The sequence below is a fragment of the Microcebus murinus genome, unplaced genomic scaffold (assembly GCF_040939455.1).
Source record: "Microcebus murinus isolate Inina unplaced genomic scaffold, M.murinus_Inina_mat1.0 scaf001_hap2_Mmur4.0, whole genome shotgun sequence".
Lineage (NCBI taxonomy): Eukaryota > Metazoa > Chordata > Mammalia > Primates > Cheirogaleidae > Microcebus > Microcebus murinus.
In genome coordinates this window covers 1964348-1989703 of record NW_027438947.1, presented here as the reverse complement: position 1 = coordinate 1989703, position 25356 = coordinate 1964348, and the positions used below count along the sequence as shown (strand labels likewise).

Genomic DNA, 25356 nt, shown 5'->3' with positions numbered 1-25356 from the left:
ATGATTACTTCATAAATGAAGAAATCAAGACGGAAATAAATAAGTTCTATGAAGAAAACGACAATGGAGAGACAAGTTATCAACTCATCTGGGACACAGCTAAAGCAGTTCTGAGAGGAAAGTTTATCTCCATAAATGCCTATAACCAAAAGACAAGAAGTCACAAATAGACAATATAATGAAATGAATCAAAGAGCTGGAAAAAAAAGAACAGACCAACCCCAAAACCAGCAGAAGAAGTGAAATCAACAAGATCAACTCAGAACTAAACGAAATTGAAAACAGGGAAGCTTTCCAGAAGATTAATAAAAAAAAAGTTGGTTCTTTGAAAAAATAAACAAAATTGACACACCATTGGCTAAGTGAATGAAAAGCAGAAAAGAGAAATCTCTAATAAGCTCCATCAGGAATAAAAAAAGGAGATATCACAACTGATCCCAAAGAGATACAAGATACCATTTATGAATACTACAAAAATCTTTATGCACACAAACTGGAAAATGTGGAGGAAATGGACAAATTTCTAGAAACTCACAGCCTCCCTAGGCTCAACCAGAAAGAAATAGATTCCCTGAACAGACCAATCTCAACAGCTGAAATAGAAACAGCAATTAAAAATCTCCCTAAAAAGAAAAGTCCCGGTCCAGATGGCTTCGCACCTGAATTCTACCACACTTACAAAGAAGAACTAGTACCTATCTTGCAGAAACTATTCTACAACATCGAGAAGAATGGAAACCTCCCCGACACCTTTTATGAAGTGAATATTACTCTGATACCGAAATCAGGAAAGGATGCGACAAAAACAGAAAACTACAGACCAATATCCCTAATGGATATAGATGCAAAAATTTTCAACAAAATCTTAGCTAACCGAATCCAGACACTTATCTAAAAAATAATCCACCATGACCAAGTGGACTTCATCCCAGGGATGCAGGGATGGTTCAACATACGTAAATCTATAAATGCAATTCACCACATAAACAGAAGCAAAAACAAAGACCACATGATTCTTTCAATAGATGCAGAAAAAGCTTTTGACAAAATTCAACACCCTTTCATGATACAAACACTAAAGAAAATAGGCATAGAAGGGACATACCTAAAAATGATACAAGCCATATATGACAGACCCATAGCCAACATCATACTGAATGGGGAAAGATTGAAATCATTCCCACTTAGAACTGGAACCAGATAAGGCTGCCCACTATCTCCACTTCTGTTCAACATAGTGCTGGAAGTGTTGGCTACAACAATCAGGAAAATGGAATCAAAGGTATCCAAATAGGGGCAGAACAGATCAAACTTTCACTGTTTGCTGATGATATGATATTGTATCTAGAAAACCCCAAAGATTCAACCAAGAAACTCCTGGAACTGATCAATGAATTTAGTAAAGTCTCAGGATACAAAATCAATACACAGAAATCAGAGGCATTCATATATGCCAACAACAATCTAATTGAGAACCAAATGAAAGACTCAAGTCCCTTCACAATAGCAACAAAGAAATTAAAGTACCTAGGAATATACTTAACCAAGGACATAAAAGACCTCTACAGGGAGAACTATGAAACACTGAGGAAGGAAATAGCAGAGGATGTAAACAGATGGAAATCCATACCATGCTCGAGGATCGGCAGACTCAATATCATCAAAATGTCGATACTACCCAAACTGATCTAGAGTTTCAATGCAATACCTATTAAAATCCCATCAGCATTCTTCACAGATATAGAAAAAATAATTTTATGCTTCGTATGGAACCAAAGAAGACCCCGAATATCAAGAGCATTTCTAGGCAACAAAAACAAAATGGGAGGCATTAATATGCCAGATATCAAACTATACTACAAAGCTATAGTAATTAAATCAATATTATATTGGCACAAAAATAGGAATAATGACCAGTGGAACAGATGTGAGAATCCTGATATAAAACCATCCTCATATAGCCATCTCATCTTTGACAAAGCAGACAAAAACATACGCTGGGGAAAAGAATCCCTTTTCAATAAATGGTGCTGGGAAAACTGGATAGCCACCTGTAGAAGGCTAAAACAGGACCCACACCTTTCACCTCTCACAAAAACCAACTCACGCTGGATAACAGACTTAAACCTAAGGTATGAAACTATTAGAACTCTAGAGGAAAAAGTTGGAAACACTCTCCTAGACATCGGCCTGGGCAAAGAGTTTATGAATAAGTCCCCAAAGGCAATCACAGCTGCAACAAAAATAAATAAATGGGACATGATCAAACTACAAAGCTTCTGCACAGCCAAAGAAATAGTCATGAAAGTAAACAGACAACCTACAGAATGGGAGAAAATTTTTGCATCCTATGCATCCGATAAGGGACTGATAACTAGAATATACTTAGAACTCACGAAAATCAGGAAGAAAAAAATCAAATAACCCCATTAAAAAGTGGGCAAAGGACTTGAACAGAAACTTTTCTAAAGAAGACAGAAGAATGGCCAGCAAACATATGAAAAAATGCTCAACATGTCTAATCATCAAGGAAATGCAAATCAAAACCACAATGAGATATCACTTAACCCCAGTGAGAATGGCCTTTATCAAAAAATCTCCAAACAATAAATGCTGGGGTGGTTTCGGAGAGAGAGGAACACTCCTACATGGCTGGTGGGACTGCAAACTAGTTCAACCTCTGTGGAATCTACCATACAGCGATACAAGTGAATCTACCATTTGACCCAGCAATCCCATTGCTGGGCATCTACCCAAATGATCCAATGACACTCTACAAAAAAGACACCTGGACTCAAATGTTTATAGCAGCACAATTCATAATCACAAGGCTGTGGAAACAGCACAAGTGCCCATCAATCCAAGAATGGATTAATAAAATGTGGTATATGTATACCATGGAGTACTATTCAGCTCTAAGAAACAATGGTGATATAGCACATCTCATATTTTCCTGGTTAGAGCTAGAACCCATACTACTAAGTGAAGTATCCCAAGAATGGAAAAACAAGCACCAGATATATTCTCCAGCAAACTGGTATTAACTGAGTAGCACCTAAGTGGACACGTAGGTATTACAGTAATAGGGTACTGGGGAGGTGGGAGGGGGAGGGGGGCGGGTATATACATACATAATGAGTGAGATGTGCACCATCTGGGGGATGGTCATGATGGAGACTCAGACTTTTGGTGGGAGGGGGGAAATGGGCATTTATTGAAACCTTAAAATCTGTACCCCCATAATATGCCGAAATAAAAAAAAATAAAAAAGTCCCCAAACAATAAATGCTGGCGTGGATCCGGAGAGAGAGGAACACTCCTACACTGCTGATGGGACTGCAAACTAGTTCAACCTCTGTGGAAAGCAATATGGAGATACCTCAAAGCGATACAAGTAGATCTACCATTTGATCCAGCAATTCCTCTACTGGGCATCTACTCAAAATAACAAAAGTCACTTTATGAAAAAGACACCTGCACTTTAATGTTTATAGCAGCACAATTCACAATTACAAAGCTATGGAAACAACCCAAGTGCCCATTAATTCATGAGTGGACTAATAAAATGTGGTATATGTACACCATGGAATACTACTCAGCTTTAAGAAACAATGGTGATATAGCACCTCTTGTATGTTCCTGGATAGAGCTGGAACCCATTCTACTAAGTGAAGTATCTCAAGAATGGAAAAACCAACACCACATGTACTCACCAGCAAATTGGTATTAACGGATCAACACCTAAGTGGACATATAAGAGTAATATTTATCGGGTGTCAGGAGGGTGGGAGGGGGGGAGGAGGGGAGGGGTCTATACAACCACAAAGAGTAAGATGTGCAACGTTCGGGGGATGGACACGCTTGAATCTCTTACTCAAGGGGGGCGGGGTGCATGGGCAATATAAGTAACCTTAACACTTGTACCCCCATAATATGCGAAAATAAAAAAAATATTAAAAAACAAACAAACAAACAAAAAACAGTGTCAGAACAATGACAAAACCTCCCTCTGACTTAGTGCCAGGATATGAAAGGCTTCCAATATCACTAGGCAACAATATAAAACCTGAGTATAGACTAGGAGCCTGTGGAGGATGGGATGATTGTCTCATCACAATGGGATGTGAGCTCCAAGAGAATGGAGACTAACAATTCTGTTCACTGCCTGGTCAAGTGTAAGCCTCCCTCTGACTCAAAGCAAGCTGATGTGATATCAATAATATTACCATGGAACAATCCAAAATTTGGTTATAGTCCAGGAATCCAGAAAGTTAGGGGATAAAGGCATAACTGGTGAACACAGTGTTTTACATTGATTGTGTATGTCTTCTTTCTACTAGCTCACTAGGTTTAGTATTCTAAACCTCTAAAACACAGTTAAAACTGAAGTCAAAACTTGCTCTGAGTGACAGGTTGTAGGATATCCCCAAATCACTATAAGACAATATAAAGCCTAAGGGCCAGGAGTGATAAAGAGGGGTGATGGCTGTCTTTTCCTATTAGGATGTATGCTCTAAGAGAGCAGGGATTTTGTCTGGATAGTTCAGTGTTCTATCCCCATGCACTATCATCATGAAACAATGTAATGCATGGTTCAGAACTTGGGGCCTAATGCGAGAGCAGGAACCAGGAAGCAATATTATATATCTATGTTGCTGTTGTTATCATTGTTGTCTGATAAAATTTTTATTTTGTCTACTGCTATGTCCCAAACTCTTAAAACAGTGCCAGGATTAGGGCTAGACTATCTCTTAGTGTCATAATGTGGGATAACCCTTATATCATCATGAAGCAACATAAGGCATGTGTCTGACGTAAAGGTCAAAGGTGGGTGGTGGGTATATGCCTCCCCATGTACTTTCTCCTTGCAACCTCTGTGAGAAATGAGATTTTGGGTTTTGACACAAGCCCTGGGGCTGCAGCTAGAGCCAAGCCTCACTGACTATCAAGAGCAGTGAAAGGGCCTAGAACATTAATTAGCATTCTAAGGTCAATGCTATTGGTTGCTTGTGTTGTTGCAATCTGTTTTCCAATTTGAAAAAAAAATAGATCCTTAAAATAAAAACCAAAACAAATTCCACATGATTTAAAGTTTACCATTCATGTTAAAATTATTTTGAAAAATACAAAACTCAATAAGCATGGGCAAGATTCACACCAAATTAATGACAGTCTCTACCTATGCAGAGGAAGGAAGTGGCATGGTACTTGGAAACAAATTTGTTACCTGTAATGTTCTGATTATTTAAAAATATAAATCTCTAAATCAACTATTCCAAAAAGTTGACATTTGTTCATTTTAGGTAGAGATAACCAATGTTTGTCGTATCTTTCATACTTTCCTATATTTTGTTTTAATTTTTTTAAAATAAAAGGATACAAAGTATTTAAAACACCATTATGGGTGATGATTTTATTATGTTTTCAGAACTGGACAAATCTAGTTGACATAAAACACACAAGGACATAAAGCATCTGAGTAGAACAATCAACAAGCTTCATAATGAGAAAATGTTTAACTTTGTATTTCACAGAGAATATATGTTCCTTTTCAATAAGAGGTTTGAATAAACAAGTAACTCTTGAAGAAACCACAAAGCTGATTAAATATCTACCATCAAAAATCTCACCAGGATTAGATTGTTTTACAGCTTTGTACTAGTTAACTTTTAAAGAACAAATAATTCTAATGCTATTTAAATTATTCCAGACCACAGAAAAAGACTAAAAACTCACCAATTCATATTTTTTAAAGCTAGCATAACCTCAGTAACAAGACTTGATAATGACAAGGTAAGAAAGAAAAAAAAAACACAATTTCACTTTGGAATGTAAATGAAATAATTGTAAATAAAATACTGGTAAATAAAATCCAGTATGTAGCAAATGATTATTTTACCATAACCAAGCAGAATTTTTTCCAGAAATACAGGTTTGGTTCAATATCAAATACCCACCATTCTAATTAATAACATCAAGAAATTTGTAAAAAATAATATGATTTTATCAATAGATGCTAAAAAGACATTTAATAAAATCCAGGAGTCACTCTATGTAAAACATGAACAGAAGAAACTTCTAAACATGTTAATGATGATTTGCTAATAATCACAGCAAATGTCATACCAATACGGAATACAATACTGAAGACATTCCCATGAAAATTAAGAACAAGACAGGCATGTCTATTATTATCATTATTCATCATTCATCATTGATTTGGAAAATCCACCTAATGTAATAATAATTAGTATAAACATTAGAAGAAGTAAAATGGTCTCTATTTACAGGTGAAATAATTTTATATCTAAAAAGTACAAAATATTCTATTTTAAAATATCCACCGTAACTTGGAGGATTAAATAAGCTCATTGGATAGAAGATAAAAATACAAAAATCTATAGTTTGCTATATTGCCCAAAATAACAAGTTATAAAAGAAGAAAAAATACTCAATTCAAATTGTCAAAGTGTGACAAAAACTGTATAAACACTTAGAAATACATTCAATTGGCTATGATGGACTTACATGAAGAATATTACAAAAACAAGACCAAAAGATTTCAATGATGTTTCTAAAACTCTTGAGTGTTAAGGATTAATATTATTAAATAATTCTTTAAGCAGAAATGCAGATATTTACTATAATTTGTAACATACAAAACTTTTTAAATGTGAAAAAAATGCTTTCATTTTCCATATGAAATAATGAATGTCTGGGACAAATTATATAAAAGATAAAAACTAATGAAGGGGGACTTGCTTTAAAAGGGGGGCTTGTTCCTAAAATTTATGGTCAAGCCACTATAATTAAAACTATGTGATATTGACTCAGTAATTTGAAAATGGGTAATTTTTAAAATAAATGTCACAATGAGGTATCCAATGTGAAGAAAATATATAGTTGGATCCTTACCTTTTACCATATACAAAAATAAAATTTACATGACTCAAACATTAGAACATTAAAAATAATAAAATTATTAGAATAAAATGCAAGTGAAGATTTGCATGACTTGGATTGAGAGCATCCATCTGAAAAAGATAGGAAACCAAAAAGCTATAAAAGATAGTTTAAAAATTGTCAAGTAAAAGATATCACCAATAAAATCAAGATTAATGATATGGGAAAAAATCATAACACATTAGAGCTACGAAAGATCAATATGCACCATATACTAAGAATTCCTACACATTTATAAGAACAAAAATCAATAATTCAATAGATAAATGAGCAAAGGATAAGAATTCACAAATCACAAAAAAGTCCAAATAGTGAAGAAAACAACAACAAAAATCTCTTTGAAGTCGATAAAAGGTAATTAAGGTATCAAGCAATACCATGTGACCTTTCATATTTTCAAGCATTAACAAGTACTAGAAAGGATTCTGAAAATAGGCACTTTCATTTTGGATGTTAATCTTGAAATATTTCTTAAAATTAAACATATGCCTACTTAGCATTTCTGGAAATCCAGACTGTTTAAATAAAAGTACCAATATGTATTACAGTGTTATGGTGGGGGGAAAGGAACATAAATGACCATCAATAACAAAATAGTTGAATACCTTTTTGGTAGATCCACATGTACTGTGTATACATACAGCTGTTAGAGGGAGAAAAGGATAGAGGGAGGGAGGGGAAGAGGAGAGAAAGAGAGAGAGATAGAGTGAGGCAGAGAGAAACTAAAGCTACTGAACAGAAAAGATGCCATCTGTATGCCAAGTGAGAGGAGCAACTACAGAGAAATGCATGTGGCTTGTCATTTTTACAGAAACTACTATAACAAACTTCCAGAAGGAGGATGGGGAAAACTTGTAGGATATACATCATGTCCTCAACACTTGTTGAGGAAGAAGAAAGGGGCAAGGTAAGGAAAGAGAGGAGAAGGACATGGTGTGGGATTACACCATTAATATTTCTCAATCAATTTTTGCATTGTTCCAATGGTTGCAGACACTTTTAAATTTTCTATCAGCACCTAATTTAAGTTTTCAATTACAGAACAAAGCAATATCAAAAGTACCAAAGTACACTTGAGGCAAAACTGTGGAACTAGCCAACATAAGATTTTCCAGAGCCACAATAAGGTTTATCCACTTTCCTGAATTTCTGACACCAAAACTCTTCTGAAAGTTCACAATTACAAGAACACGAAATAATTTACATCTAATAGTTCCACAACTTTTGCAAAGAGCATAATGAATTTAGGGAGTTTTCACCAAACCATAGACATAAATGTGAATATCGTCATCAAACTTAATGAAGTAAACAGAGGGCTTGGCCACCACCTGATGAATGAAAATGCCAGTTCTCTTGGACCCGTCATCTTTGGCATGCTCCACCTGCTTGCCCACAAGGCTGTCGACTACCTCTCCAGGCTCTCGTTCTGCCATAGGGAAGTAATAGTTGGAATCTGGAATTATGCGCAGGTCACCATCTTTGTAGTCATCCAGCAGCGTGTACATATACAGAACAGGATCTTTCTCATAGGTGATGTAAAACCAAGTATCCATCACAGGGGCTCGCGCCAGAACCATACCCTTCCATTCATCCTTCCTACCCTGCTCACTTTCAAACACATGCCCTACCGCCTTACCAATCAGGGAATCTGCCAGGCGTGAATCGATGCGAGGAGTTGGCACTCTTTCAGGAAGGATCTCTAACGCTAAAACTCTCTTATCTCGGTGCAGTTCTAGTCCATACACACTATCTTTGTCATCATATTTAATGATGTAGAGAGTGGGCTTCACGGAAACCTGTTCGAGCACCGTGCCCTTCCACTGCTCCACGGGCTCATTGCCTTCCTTCCAGCCGTGTTGAATGCGGCAGCCCACGATGTTTCTACGAGTGAGGAAAGTGGGCTTGCGCCTCTGCTTCCTGTGAGTGTGTCTTTTCTTCATCAGGTATGCCGACACTCCATCTACCCCCATGGGAGGCACAGTTGGAGGAGCCATGGCTCAGGATTTAAGTAAGGGGACTTGGGCAAAGCTACCGCTTTGCTCTATTAAGCTGACAAAAAGGCAACACTATTCAATATGAGATCTTTTTTCGCGATCTCTGAGACCCGGTCCGTGCTTTCTTCTCCAAGCACAAGGCTCTCACCAGGACTTGGCAGAAACGCTCTGTGACCCTGAGCACTGGGACAGCGTGTGCTCTAGACAGTGCTTTCCTCTCCCGCCCGGGAAGGGTAACTACAGTAGAGGCTGCTGCTAGAGATGGCGGGCTTGCGTCTGCTGTCCGCGCCTTGCTTCCCGCCCCGACTCCCGACACCAAGTCCCTGAATCCGCCACTTAGCTGTTGTCGATGCTGCTGCAGCTGCGGCACGGCGACAGTGGAGACGACCGGGAAGATAGGGAAGGGATGAGAGGGATGGCTGCAGACGCAAAGGCGCAGACGGCAGCAAGTCTCTTAAGAGTACGCGCGGCCTGAGCTTCGCAGCGCTACTCTGCGTTAGGATTTTTGCAGCTTAGGGAACCCGGCCCCTCTAAGCCCGCCTGCGCTTTGGCCCCGCCCCACCGGCATCCCGCCTTCCGCTCCAGGGCAACTGCGGGGCAGGTCGCCGCTCTTGCCCTCCTTTAGTTTGCTCTGACATATCTTTATGCACCCCTTCCACACACCGTTTCTCTCAAACCCTAGCCAGACAAGGCGGCTCCCCTCCTCCGCCTCTCTGGCTGCCTGCTGCCTGCCACCCTCCTCCACAGCGGCTCCATCTGCTTTCTGTCTTCTAGGAATTCCTCACAAACCCTTTTTTTTTTTAATATTCACAACAGACACACAAACGCGCGCACACACACACACACACACACACAGAGTGGTGAGTGGGGGAGAGAGAAGGAGGGAGGGAGAGAGATTGTACATGCAAATCATTTTTTTTTTTTTTGGTTTAAGGGATTTGAGACCAGACAAGAAAAAGCCTGTGTACAGTCCACCATCTTGATCCAAACTCTCCTTTATATTTTCTACCTGGTAATTACTATTTAATATTTCTTTTCTGAATGTAAAGGAGATTTTCTAAGATTCGGTGAAACAAACTAATTTTAATTTTATCATCCAGACTACACTAAAATGTTAACAAATGGTGCTGTTTGTCTCATTAATATATCAGCGCTTGTATTTTACAAAATTGGAAGAATATTTCATACTTTCATAGTTTGCTTTTAAAATTTATATCATGAGCATTTTTCGAGATTATTAAATACTCTGAAAACATGATTTTTAATGGTTCCATAATATTCCTTTTAATATTCCTTTGATGATCCATTATTTATCGTAAGTGGTCTATGACAGAAGAATAAATAATAAAACTCTTTTACCTTCATCTATGAATTTATTGAACTTATCTAAACCATGCTTTCAAAGCATATTTAATGACATGGAGATATACACATGAGATTTGAACAGTGCTTGAAAAAACAGATCATTGAGACAAAATTCTGGCCCCAACTTTGTAAAGAGAGAAAAAAAAAAGGGTTCTTTGTGTGTATGTATTTTCTGTTTTTCTGATCATAAAAATAATGAGTGTTTACATGGAAAATCTGAAAGATAGGAGAGAAAAGAAAGTGTCCATAATTTCACTATCCTCAAGCCACAGGGCTGCTATGAGGATTAAATGAGAACATACAACTTTTAGCACTATATTCCACTTATGAGATGTCAATAAAATCTAGGGATCTAGGGGAATCTAGACCCTTCATTTTCACTCCTCCACCCTTTGCTGGTGAAAAGAGAAGGCCTCATGTCAACATGAGTAATAAAGGCAAATAATTCATCTGGAAACTAAGGAAATCAGGGGCAAAATCTGTAGGGTGGCAATACTGGCTACCTCCACATTTCAAATCAGCAACAGAAAAACCTAGTCCTCAAACTGTTTAATAGCTGGTTGCACAGAATATGTGAGGTATCTTTCCATTTCCCATGTTTCCTGGGTTAAGGATTGTGGAGATAGGATAATTCTCTAATATTATATCACAAGAAAGTGATTCAAAGGAAGCAAGAAAACTATATGTGTGTGTGAAAAGTTATTTCCAAACTCTTTAGAATGGCATAGTGGTGTATGCATATTCATACATATATACAACCTACATATGCATACTCAAAGGCAGAAGGTGAGTATGTGTAAATGTCATGCCATTATGCTCCACAAATAATGTCCACCAAATACTTACCCATACCGAGGTGCACCAGGCTGTCTATGCTTAGAAGAGCAGTTGACAGGTGAGAGAAGAAGACAGCGGACGGGACACAAATGTGGGGCAAAAAATTTCATCGGGACTTTGGTTGCATCCTTCAAAGGAATCCTTGCTCACAATTCCACAAAGCAGTATAAAGAGACAAAAGAAATCCTAATACTCTTTATTCTCTAAAATTATAATTCTGATGTTTAGAATGTTTGCTACCGTTATAGATTCAAAGGACCTTAGGATGCAGACATAATTTTTACTTTGTATGTTTCACACTAGATAATAAACTCACAAATACCACTATAGGTGTTTACAGCCAAATAAATCATGCAGAGCATGCACTACTACATACATGGAGAACCAAAGCCAAAGTGCCCCACCAAACCAATACCATAGATATAGCATCAGGAAAAAAGTCCTCCCATACAAAAGTAAGTTTAAAAATAGGAAGAGGCCACTGTTAATCAGATACACAGATAACAATATAAGGACACACACACATAAACATGAAAAAACAAGGAAATATGAAATTTCCAAAGGAACACAATAATTCTTCAGCAATATATTTTTACTAAAAATAATTTTTGGAAACCTCAGATAAATAATTCAAAATATTGATTTTTTAAAAAGCTCAGTGAGGTATAATATACTCCTGAAAAATGATACAGAAAAATCAGAAAAACAATTAAGGATGTGATTAAAAAGTTTACCAAGAGCATAGATATTTTTTTTTGTATTTCGGCATACTATGGGGGTACAGATTTTAAGGTTTCAATAAATGCCCATTTCCCCCCCTCCCCCCAAAAGTCTGAGTCTCCATCATGACCATCCCCCAGATGGTGCACATCTCACTCATTATGTATGTATATACCCGCCCCCCTCCCCCCTCCCACCTGCCCAATACCCTATTACTGTAGCCCCTATGTGTCCACTTAGGTGCTACTCAGTTAATACCAGTTTGCTGGAGAATATATCTGGTGCTTGTTTTTCCATTCTTGGGATACTTCACTTAGTAGTATGGGTTCCAGCTCTAACCAGGAAAATATAAGATGTGCTATATCACCATTGTTTCTTAGAGCTGAATAGTACTCCATGGTATACATATACCACATTTTATTAATCCATTCTTGGATTGATGGGCACTTGGGCTGTTTCCACAGCCTTGCAATTATGAATTGTGCTGCTATAAACATTCGAGTGCAGGTGTCTTTTTTGTAGAGTGTCACTGGATCATTTGGGTAGATGCCCAGCAATGGGATTGCTGGATCAAATGGTAGATTCACTTGTATCGCTTTAAGGTATCTCCATATTGCTTTCCACAGAGGTTGAACTAGTTTGCAGTCCCACCAGCAGTGTAGGAGTGTTCCTCTCTCTCCGCAACCACGCCAGCATTTATTGTTTGGAGATTTTTTGATAAAGGCCATTCTCACTGGGGTTAAGTGATATCTCATTGTGGTTTTGATTTGCATTTCCCTGATGATTAGAGATGTTGAGCATTTTTTCATATGTCTGTTGGCCATTCTTCTGTTTTCTTTAGAAAAGTTTCTGTTCAAGTCCTTTGCCCACTTTTTAATGGGGTTATTTGATTTTTTCTTTTTGATTTTCGTGAGTTCTAAGTATGTTCTATTTATCAGACCCTTATCGGATGCATAGGATGCAAAAATTTTCTCCCATTCTGTAGGTTGTCTGTTTACTTTCATGATTATTTCTTTGGCTGTGAAGAAGCTTTGTAGTTTGATCATGTCCCATTTATTTATTTTTGTTGCTGCTGTGATTGCCTTTGGGGACTTATTCATAAACTCTTTGCCCAGGCCGATGTCTAGGAGTGTGTTGCCAACTTTTTCCTCTAGAGTCCTAATACTTTCATACCTTAGGTTTAAGTCTGTTATCCAGCGTGAGTTGGTTTTTGTGAGAGGTGAAAGGTGTGGGTCCTGTTTTAGCATTCTACAGGTGGCTATCCAGTTTTCCCAGCACCATTTAGTGAAACGGGATTCTTTTCCCCAGTGTAAGTTTTTGTCTACTTTGCAAAGATTAGATGGCTGTATGAGGATGGTTTTATATCAGGATTCTCACATCTGTTCCACTGGTCAATATTCCTATTTTTGTGCCAATACCATATTGATTTAATTACTACAGCTTTGTAGTATAGTTTCATATCTGGCATATTAATGCCTCTCATTTTGTTTTTCTTGCCTAGAAATGCTCTTGATATTCTGTGTCTTCTTTGGTTCCATACGAACCGTAAAATTATTTTCTCTGTATCTGTGAAGAATGCTGATGGGATTTTAATAGGTATTGCATTGAATCTGTAGATCAGTTTGGGTAGTATCAACATTTTGATGATATTGAGTCAGCCGATCCACGAGCATGGTATGGATTTCCATCTATTTACATCCTCTGCTATTTCCTTCCTCAGTGTTTCATAGTTCTCCCTGTAGAGGTCTTTTACCTCCTTGGTTAAGTATATTCCTCGGTACTTTAACTTCTTTGTTGCTATTGTGAAGGGAATTAAGTCTTTGATTTGGTACACAATTAGATTGTTGTTGGCGTATATGTATGCCGCTGATTTCTGTGTATTGATTTTGTATCCTGAGACTGTACTAAATTCATTGATCAGTTCCAGGAGTTTCTTGGTTGAATCTTTGGGGTTTTCTAGATACAATATCATATCATCAGCAAACAGTGAAAGTTTGATCTGTTCTGCCCCTATTTAGATACCTTTGATTCCATTTTCCTGTAAGATTGCTGTAGCCAAGACGTCCAGCACTATGTTGAACAGAAGTGGAGATAGTGGGCAGCCTTGTCTGGTTCCAGTTCTAAGTGGGAATGATTTCAATTTTTCCCCATTCAGTATGGTGTTGGCTATGGGTCTGTCATATATGGCTTGTATCATTTTTAGGTATGTCTTTTCTATGCCTGTTTTCTTAAGTGTTCATATCATGAAAGGGTGTTGAATTTTGTCAAAAGCTTTTTCTTCATCTATTGAGAGAATCATGTGGTCTTTGTTTTTGCTTCTGTTTATGAGGTGAATTGCATTTATAGATTTACGTATGTTGAACCATCCCAGCATTTCTGGGATGAAGCCCACTTGGTCGTGGTGGATTATTTTTTTGATAAGTGTCTGGATTCGGTTAGCTAAGATTTTGTTGAAAATTTTTGCATCTATATTCATTAGGGATATTGGTCTGTAGTTTTCTTTTTCTGTTGCATCCTTTCCTGGTTTTGGTATCAGAGTAATATTCGCTTCATAAAAGGTGTCGGGGAGGTTTCCGTTCTTCTCGATGTTTTGGCATAGTTTCTGCAAGATAGGTACTAGTTCTTCTTTGTAAGTGTGGTAGACTTCAGGTGTGAAGCCATCTGGAACGGGACTTTTCTTTTTAGGGAGATTTTTAATTGCTGTTTCTATTTCAGCTGTTGAGATTGGTCTGTTCAGGGAATCTATTTCTTCCTGGTTGAGCCTAGGGAGGCTGTGTGTTTCTAGAAATTTGTCCATTTCCTCCACATTTTCCAGTTTGTGTGCATAAAGATTTTTGTAGTATTCATAAATTGTATCTTGTATCTCTTTGGGATCAGTTGTGATATCTCCTTTTTTGTTCTTGATGGAGCTTATTAGAGATTTCTTTTTTCTGCTTTTCATTAGCTTAGCCAATGGTGTGTCAATTTTGTTTATTTTTTCAAATAACCAACTTTTTGTTTTATTAATCTTATGAATAGCTTCCCTGTTTTCAATTTCATTTAGTTCTGAGTTGAACTTGTTGATTTCACTTCTTCTGCTGTGTTTGGGGTTGGTCTGCTCTTCTTTTTCCAGCTCTTTGAGTCGTTTCATTAGATTGTCTATTTGTGATCTTCTTGTCTTTTGGTTATAGGCATTTATGGAGATCAACTTTCCTCTCAGAACTGCTTTAGCTGTGTCCCAGAGGATTTCATAACTTGTCTCTCAATTGTCGTTTTCTTCATAGAATTTTTTTATTTCCATCTTGATTTCTTCATTTATGAAGTAATCATTTAGCAAGAGGTTGTTTAATTTCCACGTTTTTGTGTAGAAATGTGAGTTTCTTTTAGGGTTGATTTCTATTTTTATTCCACTGTGATCTGAGAAGGTACATGGTATGATTTCTATTATTTTAAATTTCTTGAGATTTTCTTTGTGTCCTAGTATATAGTCAATCTTAGAGAATGTCCCGTGAGCTGATGAGAAGAACGTATTCAGTGGATTTTGGGTAAAATGTTCTGTAAATGTCAGTAAGACCCAATTGTTCTATAGTTTTGTTTAAGTCCATTATTTCTTTATTAATTTTCTGTTTGGAGGATCTATCTCATGCCGTCAGTGGGGTGTTGAAACCTCCAGCAATTATGGAGTTGCTATTAATCCATTTGCTTAGCTCCAGTAAGGTTTGCTTTATGAATCTAGGTGCACCTAAGTTGGATGCATATATATTCAAAATTGTTATCTCTTCTTGTTGAACTGTGCCCTTCACCATTATATAATGACCCTCTTTGTCTTTCACTACTTTTGTTGGTTTAAAAACTAAATCATCTGATATTAGAACTGCCACACCAGCCTTCTTTGGGCTTCTATTTGCTTGGAATATTGATCTCCACCCTTTTATTTTTAGTCTATATGCATCCTTGCAGGTTAGATGTGTTTCCTGAAGACAGCATATACTTGGCCTGTAGTTTCTTATCCATTCAGCCAGCCTATGTCTCTTGAGTGGAGAGTTTAAGCCATTCACATTTATTGAGAGAACTGATAGGTAAGGTAGATTATTCTTCATTCTGTTGGGTTGGATGTTATTGCTATGATTTCTGTCTTGAGCCATTGTAATATCTGGCCTTTAATATCTTTGGGTTTTGGTTGGGTTTTGGTTTAATATCTTTGGATATTCGTGGGTTATTATTATGATGTTCCATGCGTAATGCTGTTTTAAGTACTTCTTGTAGGGCTGGTCTTGTCTTGGTGAATTCTTTTGCTTCTCTGAGAATGTTTTTATTTCTCCTTCATATACGAAGCTTAGTTTTGCAGGGAATAATATTCTAGGCTGCGCATTGTTTTGTTTCAAAAGAGTGAGAATGGGGCCCCAGTCTCTCCTTGCTTGTAAAGTCTCATTAGAGAAGTCTGATGTTTTTCGAATTGCCTTTTCCTTGTATGTTACTTCCTTCTTTTGTCTTACAGCTCTTAGAAAGGCCTCTTTAGTTGATACTTTGGTCAGTCTGATGACTGCATGTCGTGACGTCTTCCTGTTTGCATTGAATCTCCCATGGGTCCTCTGAGATTCTTCAACTTGTATATCAAGAGTTTGAGCAAGACCTGGGAAATTTTCCTCTATTATATCTTCAAACAGCTTGTCCAACCCTTGAGTGTTGTCTTCTTCCCCTTCTGATAAACCTATGACCCTCACATTAGGTTTCTTCACATAATCCCACAGCTCTTGTAGGCTTTGCTCTATTCTCTTGTTTCTCTGCTCTATTTCTATGACTGATTTATTTAATTGGAGGGTGTTATCTTCAATCTCTGAGATTCTTTCTTCTGTTTGATCTACTCTGTTCTTGAGACTTTCCACTGTATTTTGTAGTTCCTTGAATTGATTCTTCATTTCCAGGAGTTCGGTTATACTATTCTTCATTGTGTCTATTTCTTTTCCCATATTCTGGAGGCTTTTTGTGGTTTCTTTGTGTTGGTTATTGAGTTATTGTTGCAGCTGGGTGAGTGTTCTTATGATTCACATACAAAATTCCTCTTCTGTCATATTGGTTGCCTGATTTTGGTCGGTGTCTGTTTCTAGGGGGCAGGTGGTCCTCTTTGGGGGTGTGTTTTCCGTTTGGTTCTTCATATTTCCTGAGTTCTTTCGCTGATTTCTTCCCTTGTCAATCAGTTGTTGTTTCTTTCCTTAAGTTATTGTTTGGGTATTCACACACCTTGTTTAGTTTCTGAGGCATTAGGTGGTGTCTGTGGGTGAAATTGAACCACTCCCTGTATATTGAGTCAGTGGGTGCCGTGGAAAGGCTGTGCAAGATGCTGTCCCTGTCAGTAGGTGGCGTTTGCTTGGAGGAACAGGCTATGCTGTTGATTTTGTGTCCTGTTATCAGCTCTTGATCTGGGCGGAGCTGTGTTGGGTAAGCCTGCCCTCAGGCAGTAAGCAGGGGTCAAAGTTCCATGCTCTGCTTCCAGGGAAAGCTGTCAGGGCAGGGCTGGAATGGTCCCACTCAGCCAGAAAGTCTGAGTGTGGGGATGGGGCTGTCTGAGACCCGCATTCTGGAGCGGGCCTCGCTTCTTTCCATCTTCCCCAAGTCCGCAGCTACTACTGGGCGGTTCCCTGCACAGGAATGCCACCTGGGTTGGGCGCACGGCCTCCTCCTGGTAGGAGGGTTGCCCTCTAGGACGCCGATCTGCCCCTGGAGGCACACACATCTCAGTAGGCTGTTCACGTATAACCCTTCTGTGCCCCGGGCAATGCTAGCCCTCGGTGCAGGGGATCTGGTCTGCAGTTCCGACCTCTGGGTCCCAGAGTTCAAACTGTATCCCCACCAGGGAGAGGATTTCTGGTCCCAATTCACCCACAGGGAGCCCAAGCTGGGTCTATGTCTCTCAGCCTCTGAGTCGGCACTGTTCTCCTGGGAACACTGTGCCAGCAGCACCTAGGAGGGCGGGTGGGTTGGGAGCTCACCGTCTGAGTTCCCCTGAGTAAGCTATAGGGTCCCAAAAGGGAAGGTCCCGTTCCCTGGAGGTGCCTCTGGCTGGTGGCTGTATTGTATCTCTGGGCAGCCGCGGGTAGGGTTGGCAGAGGGGAGGAGGAGGCAATATGGCGCCTGCTGTGTGGCTCAGGTTTGTGCACATGGAGGTGCCCGGAGAAAGTTGGGAACCTGGTGCCACTTCTGCTACAGGCTCACCGCTGGCTGGCGGCGGCTGTCTCTGGGCTGGTGTCCCCAGGTCTCTCCACCCGCTCGGGAGCCCACCAGCAGTCCCAAATGCAGGGGAGGGGAAACAGCAAATCCACCTACCCTTGCCGTTGGTCTCCAGGCTGCTCCGGTGGTCTTAGCCTCCAGTTCTCCTCAGCAGCCTCCTCCTGTTGCGTCTCCGGGGTCTCAGGTACCCCTCCTTCCGACCCTCGTCCGCTGTATGCTCGTCTTCTTGCTTCTTTCCTCTAATTTCTGCTAGAATCTGTCTTTTCTGCAGAGACACTCTGTCTGGTGGTTTTATTCGTCCACCATCTTGCTCCCTCTTTGATATTTTTTAGAAGTACCAAATAAAAATTCTGCAACTGAAAAATTAATTGAAGGAAAAACAAAATACATTAGAAAACATCAACAGTAGAAAGATCTAGTAGAAGAAATTATCTCAGAATGTGAATACATGTCATTTTAAATAATCCAGTCAGACAAAAATAAAAGAAAAAAAGGAATGAGTAAAGCCTTTGAGATGTTTGGGACAACATAAAGTTACCAAATATTTGGACTATCGATGTTCCCAAGGTGGAAAAGAGAACAAAAGGATCATAAAGCCTACTTAAGGAAATAATAGATGAAAACCTCCTAAATCCAGCAAGAGATTTACACATCCAGATACTAGACCAGGCAGGTGTCATGCAAAAAGGTCTTCATTATGATGCATTATAGTCATAATGCTTAAAGTTATAAATAACAAGCATCCTAAAAACAGCAAGAGACAAATGTTTAGTCACCTATTTAAAAAGCCATATCAGACTAAAAGCAAATATCTCAGCAGAAACCTTACAGGACAGAGGAGATGCAATTATATATTCCAAGTGCTGAAAGAGAAAAACAACTTGGCTGCCAAGAATACTATATATACAAAAATTATATTTCATAAGTGAAGGAGGAGTGTAGTCCTTCCCAGAGAAGTAAATGCTGAGGTAATTAATTTTCACTAGTTAGACTTACCAGAAATGTTCAAAAGAATCCTAAATCTAAAGTGAAGCAATGACATTTATCATCGAGAACACACACAAAATTATGAAACTCACTTGTAAAAGCAATCACACAAAGGAGGAAAAGAGAGGAGTCAAATGGTGCCACTACAGAAATCCACCAAAGCACAACAACTAATAAAAAGGTACAAAATATATAAAACAGCTAGAACACAATTAAAATATGATAAAAAACAAAGCTTCATATATCAGTAATAACAATGAACATAAATAGGTTAAATTCTCCACTTAAAAGGTATAGAATGGCTGAATGGAAATGATGGTCCAACTATATGCTGCTTAAAAGAAACTCACCTTACCAGAAAGACACATATAGACTGAAAGTAAAGAAATGGAAAAATAGAACTCAGTCTCTTGGGGCTGGAGGAAGGGGAGAGGAGGGTTAGGAGCCCAACTTCAATAAATCCTTACATAGCAAACACACTGCCCAACTTCTCACTAACATCTTCCAGGACTTTCCACTAGCTTATCAAGCACTTAAAACCTCTCCTGAGAAGATGGCGGATGAGAAACACCGCCAGACAGAGTGTCTCTGCAGAAAAGATAGATTCTAGCAGAAATTAGAAGAAGCAAGAAGATGAGCCTACATCAGATGAGGGTCGGAAGGAGGAGTACCTGAGACCGTGGGAGACTCCACAGTAGGAGGTCACAGAGGAGAACTGGAAGCTGGGATCCCCAGAGCAGCCTGGAGACCAGCGGGAAGTGTAGGTGGATATGCCATTTCCCCTCCCCTGCATCCTGGACTGCTGGTGGGCTCCCCAGCGAGTGGAGAGACCTGCGGACACCAGCCCAGCGACGGCTGCTACCAGTGAGCGGTAAGCCAGTAGCGGATGCGGCACCAGGCTGCCATCTCCATCCGGGCACCTCCGTGTGCACAAACCCGAACCTCGCAACAGACACCATATTGCCTCCTCCCCTCCGCCGACTCTACCCGTGGCTACCCAGAGAGACAGAGACACAATAGCGCCACCAGCCGGAGGCACCTACAGGGAACTGGACCTTCCCATTTGGGGCACTACAGCTGACTAAGGGGAACTCAGACTGTGAGCTCCCTACCCGCCAGCCCTCCCAGGTGCTGCTGGCATGGTGATCCCAGGAGAACGGGGCAGACCCTGAGCTTGAGAGACATAGACCCAACGTGGACTCCCTGTGGGTGAATTGGGACTGGCATCGCTCTCCCTAGTGGGGATATAGTTTGAACTCTGGGACCCAGAGGTCAGACCTGAAGACCACATCCGGTGCACCAAGGCCTCGCATTGTCTGGGGCACAGAAGGGATATTTTTGAACAGCCTACTGAGGTGTGTGTGCCTTCAGGGGCAGATCAGCTTCCTAGAGGGCAACCCTCTCCCCAAAGGGAAGCGGTGCACCCACCCCAGGTGGCGTTCTTGCACAGGAAACCTCCCCACCGGCAGCACAGCCAGGGGAGGCCTGGTGGCGTGCAGTCTGGCCTGCTGGCAGAGGCCAAGGGGTAGCCGCAGAGTTGGGGACAGGGGAAAGAAGCGAGGCCCGCTCCACACTGCAAGTCTCAGACAGCACCACCCCCACACGCAGACTCTCTGACTGAGCTGGCCCATTCCAGCCCCTCCCTGTCAGCTTTGCCTGGAAGCAGAGAACAGAACTTCAATCCCTGCTAACGACATTGGTGGTGCCTGAAGGCAGGCTTACACAACCCAGCTCCACCCAGACTCTCTCCTAGACTAGCCCTCACTGAAGGGGAGAAAAGGACACACCTGGAAGTCCCAGGGCCCCACCCACCACCTTAGGCACTAGAGTTCTCTCTACAGGAACAAAAGCTGATAACAGGACATAAAAACAACAGCGTAGCCTGTACTTCCAAGCAAGCGCCACCTACTGACAGGGAGAGCATCCTGCACACCCTCTTCAGGACACCTACTGACTCATTATACAGGGAGTGGTCGAATCTCACCCACAGACACCACCTACCAGCTCAGAAACTAAACAAGGCATGTGAACACCCAAACAAAAACCTAAAGAAAAGAAACAACAACTGATTGACATGAGAAGAAATCAGTGAAGGAACTCAAGAAATAGGAAGAACCAAACTGAAAACACACCCCCAAAGAGGAGCCCCAGACCCCTAGAAATGGGCATCAACCAAAATTAGGCAACCAAAATGACAGAAGAGGAATTTCATATGTGTATCATAAGAACACTCACCGACCTGCAAGAACAACTCAATAACCAACACAAAGAAACCAAAAAAAGCCTCCAGGATCTATAAAAAAAGTTCACGAAAGAAATAGACACAATGAAGAAAAGTTTAACCGAGCTCCCAGAAATGAAGAATCAATTCAGGGAACTACAAAATACAGTGGAAAGTCCCAAGAACAGGGTAGATCAAACAGAAGAAAGAATCTCAGAGATTGAAGATAACACCCTCCAATTAAATAAATCAATCACAGAAATAGAGCAGAGAAACAAGAGAAAAGAGCAAAGCCTAAAGGAGATGTGGGATTATGTGAAGAAACCTAGTGTGAGGGTCACAGGGTGACCAGAAGGGGAAGAAGACAACACTCAAGGGTTGGCAAGCTATTGGAAGATACAATAGAGGAAAATTTCCCAGGCCTTGCTCAAAATCTTGATATACAAGTTCAAAAAGCTCAGAGGACCCCTGGGAGATTCAATGCAAACAGGAAGACCTCCCAACATGCAGTCATCAGACTGACCAAAATATTAACTAAAGAGGCCCTTCTAAGAGCTGTAAGACTAAAGAAGCAAGTAACTTACAAGGGAAAGCTAATTCAAATATCACCAGATTTCTCTAATGAGACTTTACAAGCAAGGAGAGACTGAGGCCCCATTCTCACTCTTTTGAAGCAAAACAATGCCCAGCCAAGAATCTTATTCCCTTCAAAACTAAGCTTTGTATATGAAAGAGAAATAAAGACATTTTCAGACAAGCAAAGGCTCAGACATTTCACCAAGACAAGAGCAGCCCTACAAGAAGTACTCAAAACAGCATTACACATGGAACATCATATTAACAACGCATGAATATAAAAACAATCAAAACCCAAAGATTAAAGGCCAGATATTACAATGGCTCAAGACAGAAATCATAGCAACAACATCCAACCCAACAGAATGAACAGTAATCTACCTTACCTATCAGTTCTCTCAATAAATTTGAATGGCTTAAACTCTCCAATCAAGAGAAATAGGCTGGCTGAATGGATAAGAAAATACAGGCCAAGTATATGCTGTCTTCAGGAAACACATCTAACACGCAAGGATGCATATAGACTAAAAATAAAAGGGTGGAGATCAGTATTCCAAGCAAATGGAAGCCTAAAGAAGGCTGGCATGGCAGTTCTATTTTCAGATGATTTAGTTTTTAAATCAACAAAAGTAGTGAAAGACAGAGGGTCATTATATAATGGTGAAGGGCACACTTCAACAAGAAGAGATAACAATTTTAAATATATATGCACCCAACTTAGGTGCACCCAGATTCATAAAGTAAACCTTACCGGAGCTAAGCAAATGGATTAATAGCAACTCCATAATCACCAGAGATTTCAACACCCCACTGATGGCACAAGACAGATCCTCCAAACAGAAAATTAATAAATAAATAATGGACTTAAACAAATAATGAACTTAAACAAAACTCTAGAATAATTGGGTTTGACTGACATTTACAGAACACTCTACCCAAAATCCACTGAATATACATTCTTCTCATCAGCTCACGGGACATTCTCTAAGATTGACCATATCCTAGGACACAAAGTAAACCTCAATAAATTTTTAAAAATGGAAATCAAAGCATGTATCTTGTGAGGTCACAGTGGAATAAAATTAGAAATCAACCGTAACAGAAACTCACATTTCTACACAAAAACGTGGAAATTAAACAACCTCCTACATTCAGCTCTAAGAAACAATGGTGATATAGCACATCTTATATTTTCCTGGTTAGAGCTGGAACCCATACTATTAAATGAAGTTTCCCAAGAATGGAAAAACAAGCATGACATATACTCACCAGCAAATTGGTATTAACAGAGCAGCACCTAAGTGGTCACATAGGTACTACAGTAATAGGGTATTGGGCAGGTAGGAGGGGGGCGGGTATATACACATATAATGAGTGAGATATGCACCATCTGGGGGATGGTCATGCTGGAGACTCAGACTTGTGGGGGGAGGGGGGAAAATGGGCATTTATTGAAACCTTAATATATGTACCCCCATAATATGCCGAAATAAAAGAAAAACCTCCTACTAAATGATTACTTCATAAATGAAGAAATCAAGATGGAAATAAAAAAATTCTATGAACAAAATGACAATGGAGAGACAAGTTATCAAATCCTCTGGGTCACAGCTAAAGCAGTTCTGAGAGGAAAGTTGATCTCCATAAATGCCTATAACCAAAAGTCAAGAAGATCACAAATAGACAATCTAATGAAACGACTCAAAGAGCTGGAAAAAGAAGAGCAGACTAACCCCAAACCCAGCAGAAGAAGTGACATCAACAAGATCAAATCAGTACTAAATGAAATTGAAAACAGGGAAGCTATTCAGGAGATTAATAAAACAAAAAGTTGGTTCTTTGAAAATATAAACAAAATTGACACGCCACTGGGTAAGCTAATGAAAAGCAGAAAAGAGAAATCTCTAATAAGCTCCATCAGGAACAAAAAAGGAGATATCACAACTGATCCCAAAGTGATACAAGATATAATTTATCAGTACTACAAAAATTTTTATTCACACAAACTGGAAAATGTGGAGGAAGTGGACAAATTTCTAGAAACACACAGCCTCCCGAGGCTCAACCAGGAAGAAATGGATTCCCTGAACAGACCAATCTCAACAGCTGAAATAGAAACAGCAATTAAAAATCTCCCTAAAAAGAAAAGTCCCGGTCCAGATGGCTTCACACCCGAATTTTACCACACTTACAAAGAAGAACTAGTACCTATCTTGCAGAAACTATGCCACAACATCGAGAAGAACGGAAACCTCCCCGACACCTTTTATGAAGCGAATATTACTCTGATACCAAAACCAGGAAAGGATGCAACAAAAAAAGAAAACTACAGACCAATATCCCTAATGAATATAGATGCAAAAATGTTCAACACAATCTTAGCTAACCGAATCCAGACGCTTATCAAAAAAATAATCCATCACGTCCAAGTGGGCTTCATCCCAGGGATGCAGAGATGGTTGGACATACGTAAATGTATAAATACAATTCACCACATAAGCAGAAGCAAAAACAAAGACCACTTGATTCTCTCAATAGATGCAGAAAAAGTTTTTGACAAAATTCAACACCTTTCATGATATGAATACTTATTAAAATAGGCATAGAAGGAACATACCTAAAAATGATACGAGCCATATATGACAGACCCATAGCCAACATCATACTGAATGGGGAAAAATTGAAAGCATTCCCACCTATAACTGGAACCAGGCAAGGCTGCTCACTGTCTCCATTTCTAGTCAACATAGTACTGGAAGTGCTGGCTACAGGACCAAATTTTTTGAACCTCAAATATTAGCAATCCGATTCAAGTTCAGAAAGACTAGTAGGTGATTAGTAACAAAATGCCTTTGTTTCTTTGCAAAAGTGCATTATACTCAATATTATAGAGGAGATTCTTTCACAGGAGTGCAGCTGGTAGATGTTAACCAGGTGTCCCAGTAGATAAAATGCAGACTTATTATGTTTAATGTTGGCTCTGTAACAATACTGTATAAGCCAAGTCTTTTGTTTATACTAGAAGTCTAAAAATGTACAATCTAGAAATCTAATAGTGTCAAGAATCTGGAAGAAACGTCAGAGGAAGAAAATCAAGAGGATTTCGTTCTCTAAGCATTGGTAGCAAATATCACAGGCATAAAAATTTATAACACCACAATCATTTTCTCTTTAAAAGCCACCTTTATTGTGCACCAATGTGACAAATTGGGAAAATGTATGGCAGGTATACTAGAAGGAGGTGCAATATGTGTGTAATTTCAAAGATTATCTTTTGCAAATGTTTGAAACAATGTACAGAGAGAGTGGAGGTCCCAGGTTCATCAATCTTGGGTAATGGAGTAATGTACAAAGAGACAATAAGAAAAATGTTAAGGCTTGACATTTCTTTCCTTTAGTCTCTTGTATAAGTTGCCCTTGGTTGCTATCATTGGCTTCAAATAACATGCTGTTCCATCTATCCTGTATCTGTCTGTTTCCTTTTGA

At 39.5% G+C, this 25356-nt stretch overlaps 1 protein-coding gene across 1 annotated transcript; it reads right to left on the bottom strand.

Annotated features, from left to right (window-relative positions):
• Window positions 1-8207: 8207 nt before the first annotated feature.
• On the bottom strand, window positions 8208-8957 carry SPIN4 (spindlin family member 4). Its single transcript, XM_012757056.2, has one exon. The coding sequence runs from the start codon at window positions 8955-8957 to the stop codon at window positions 8208-8210; it is 750 nt and encodes a 249-aa protein (XP_012612510.1).
• Between the last annotated feature and the right edge of the window lie 16399 nt (window positions 8958-25356).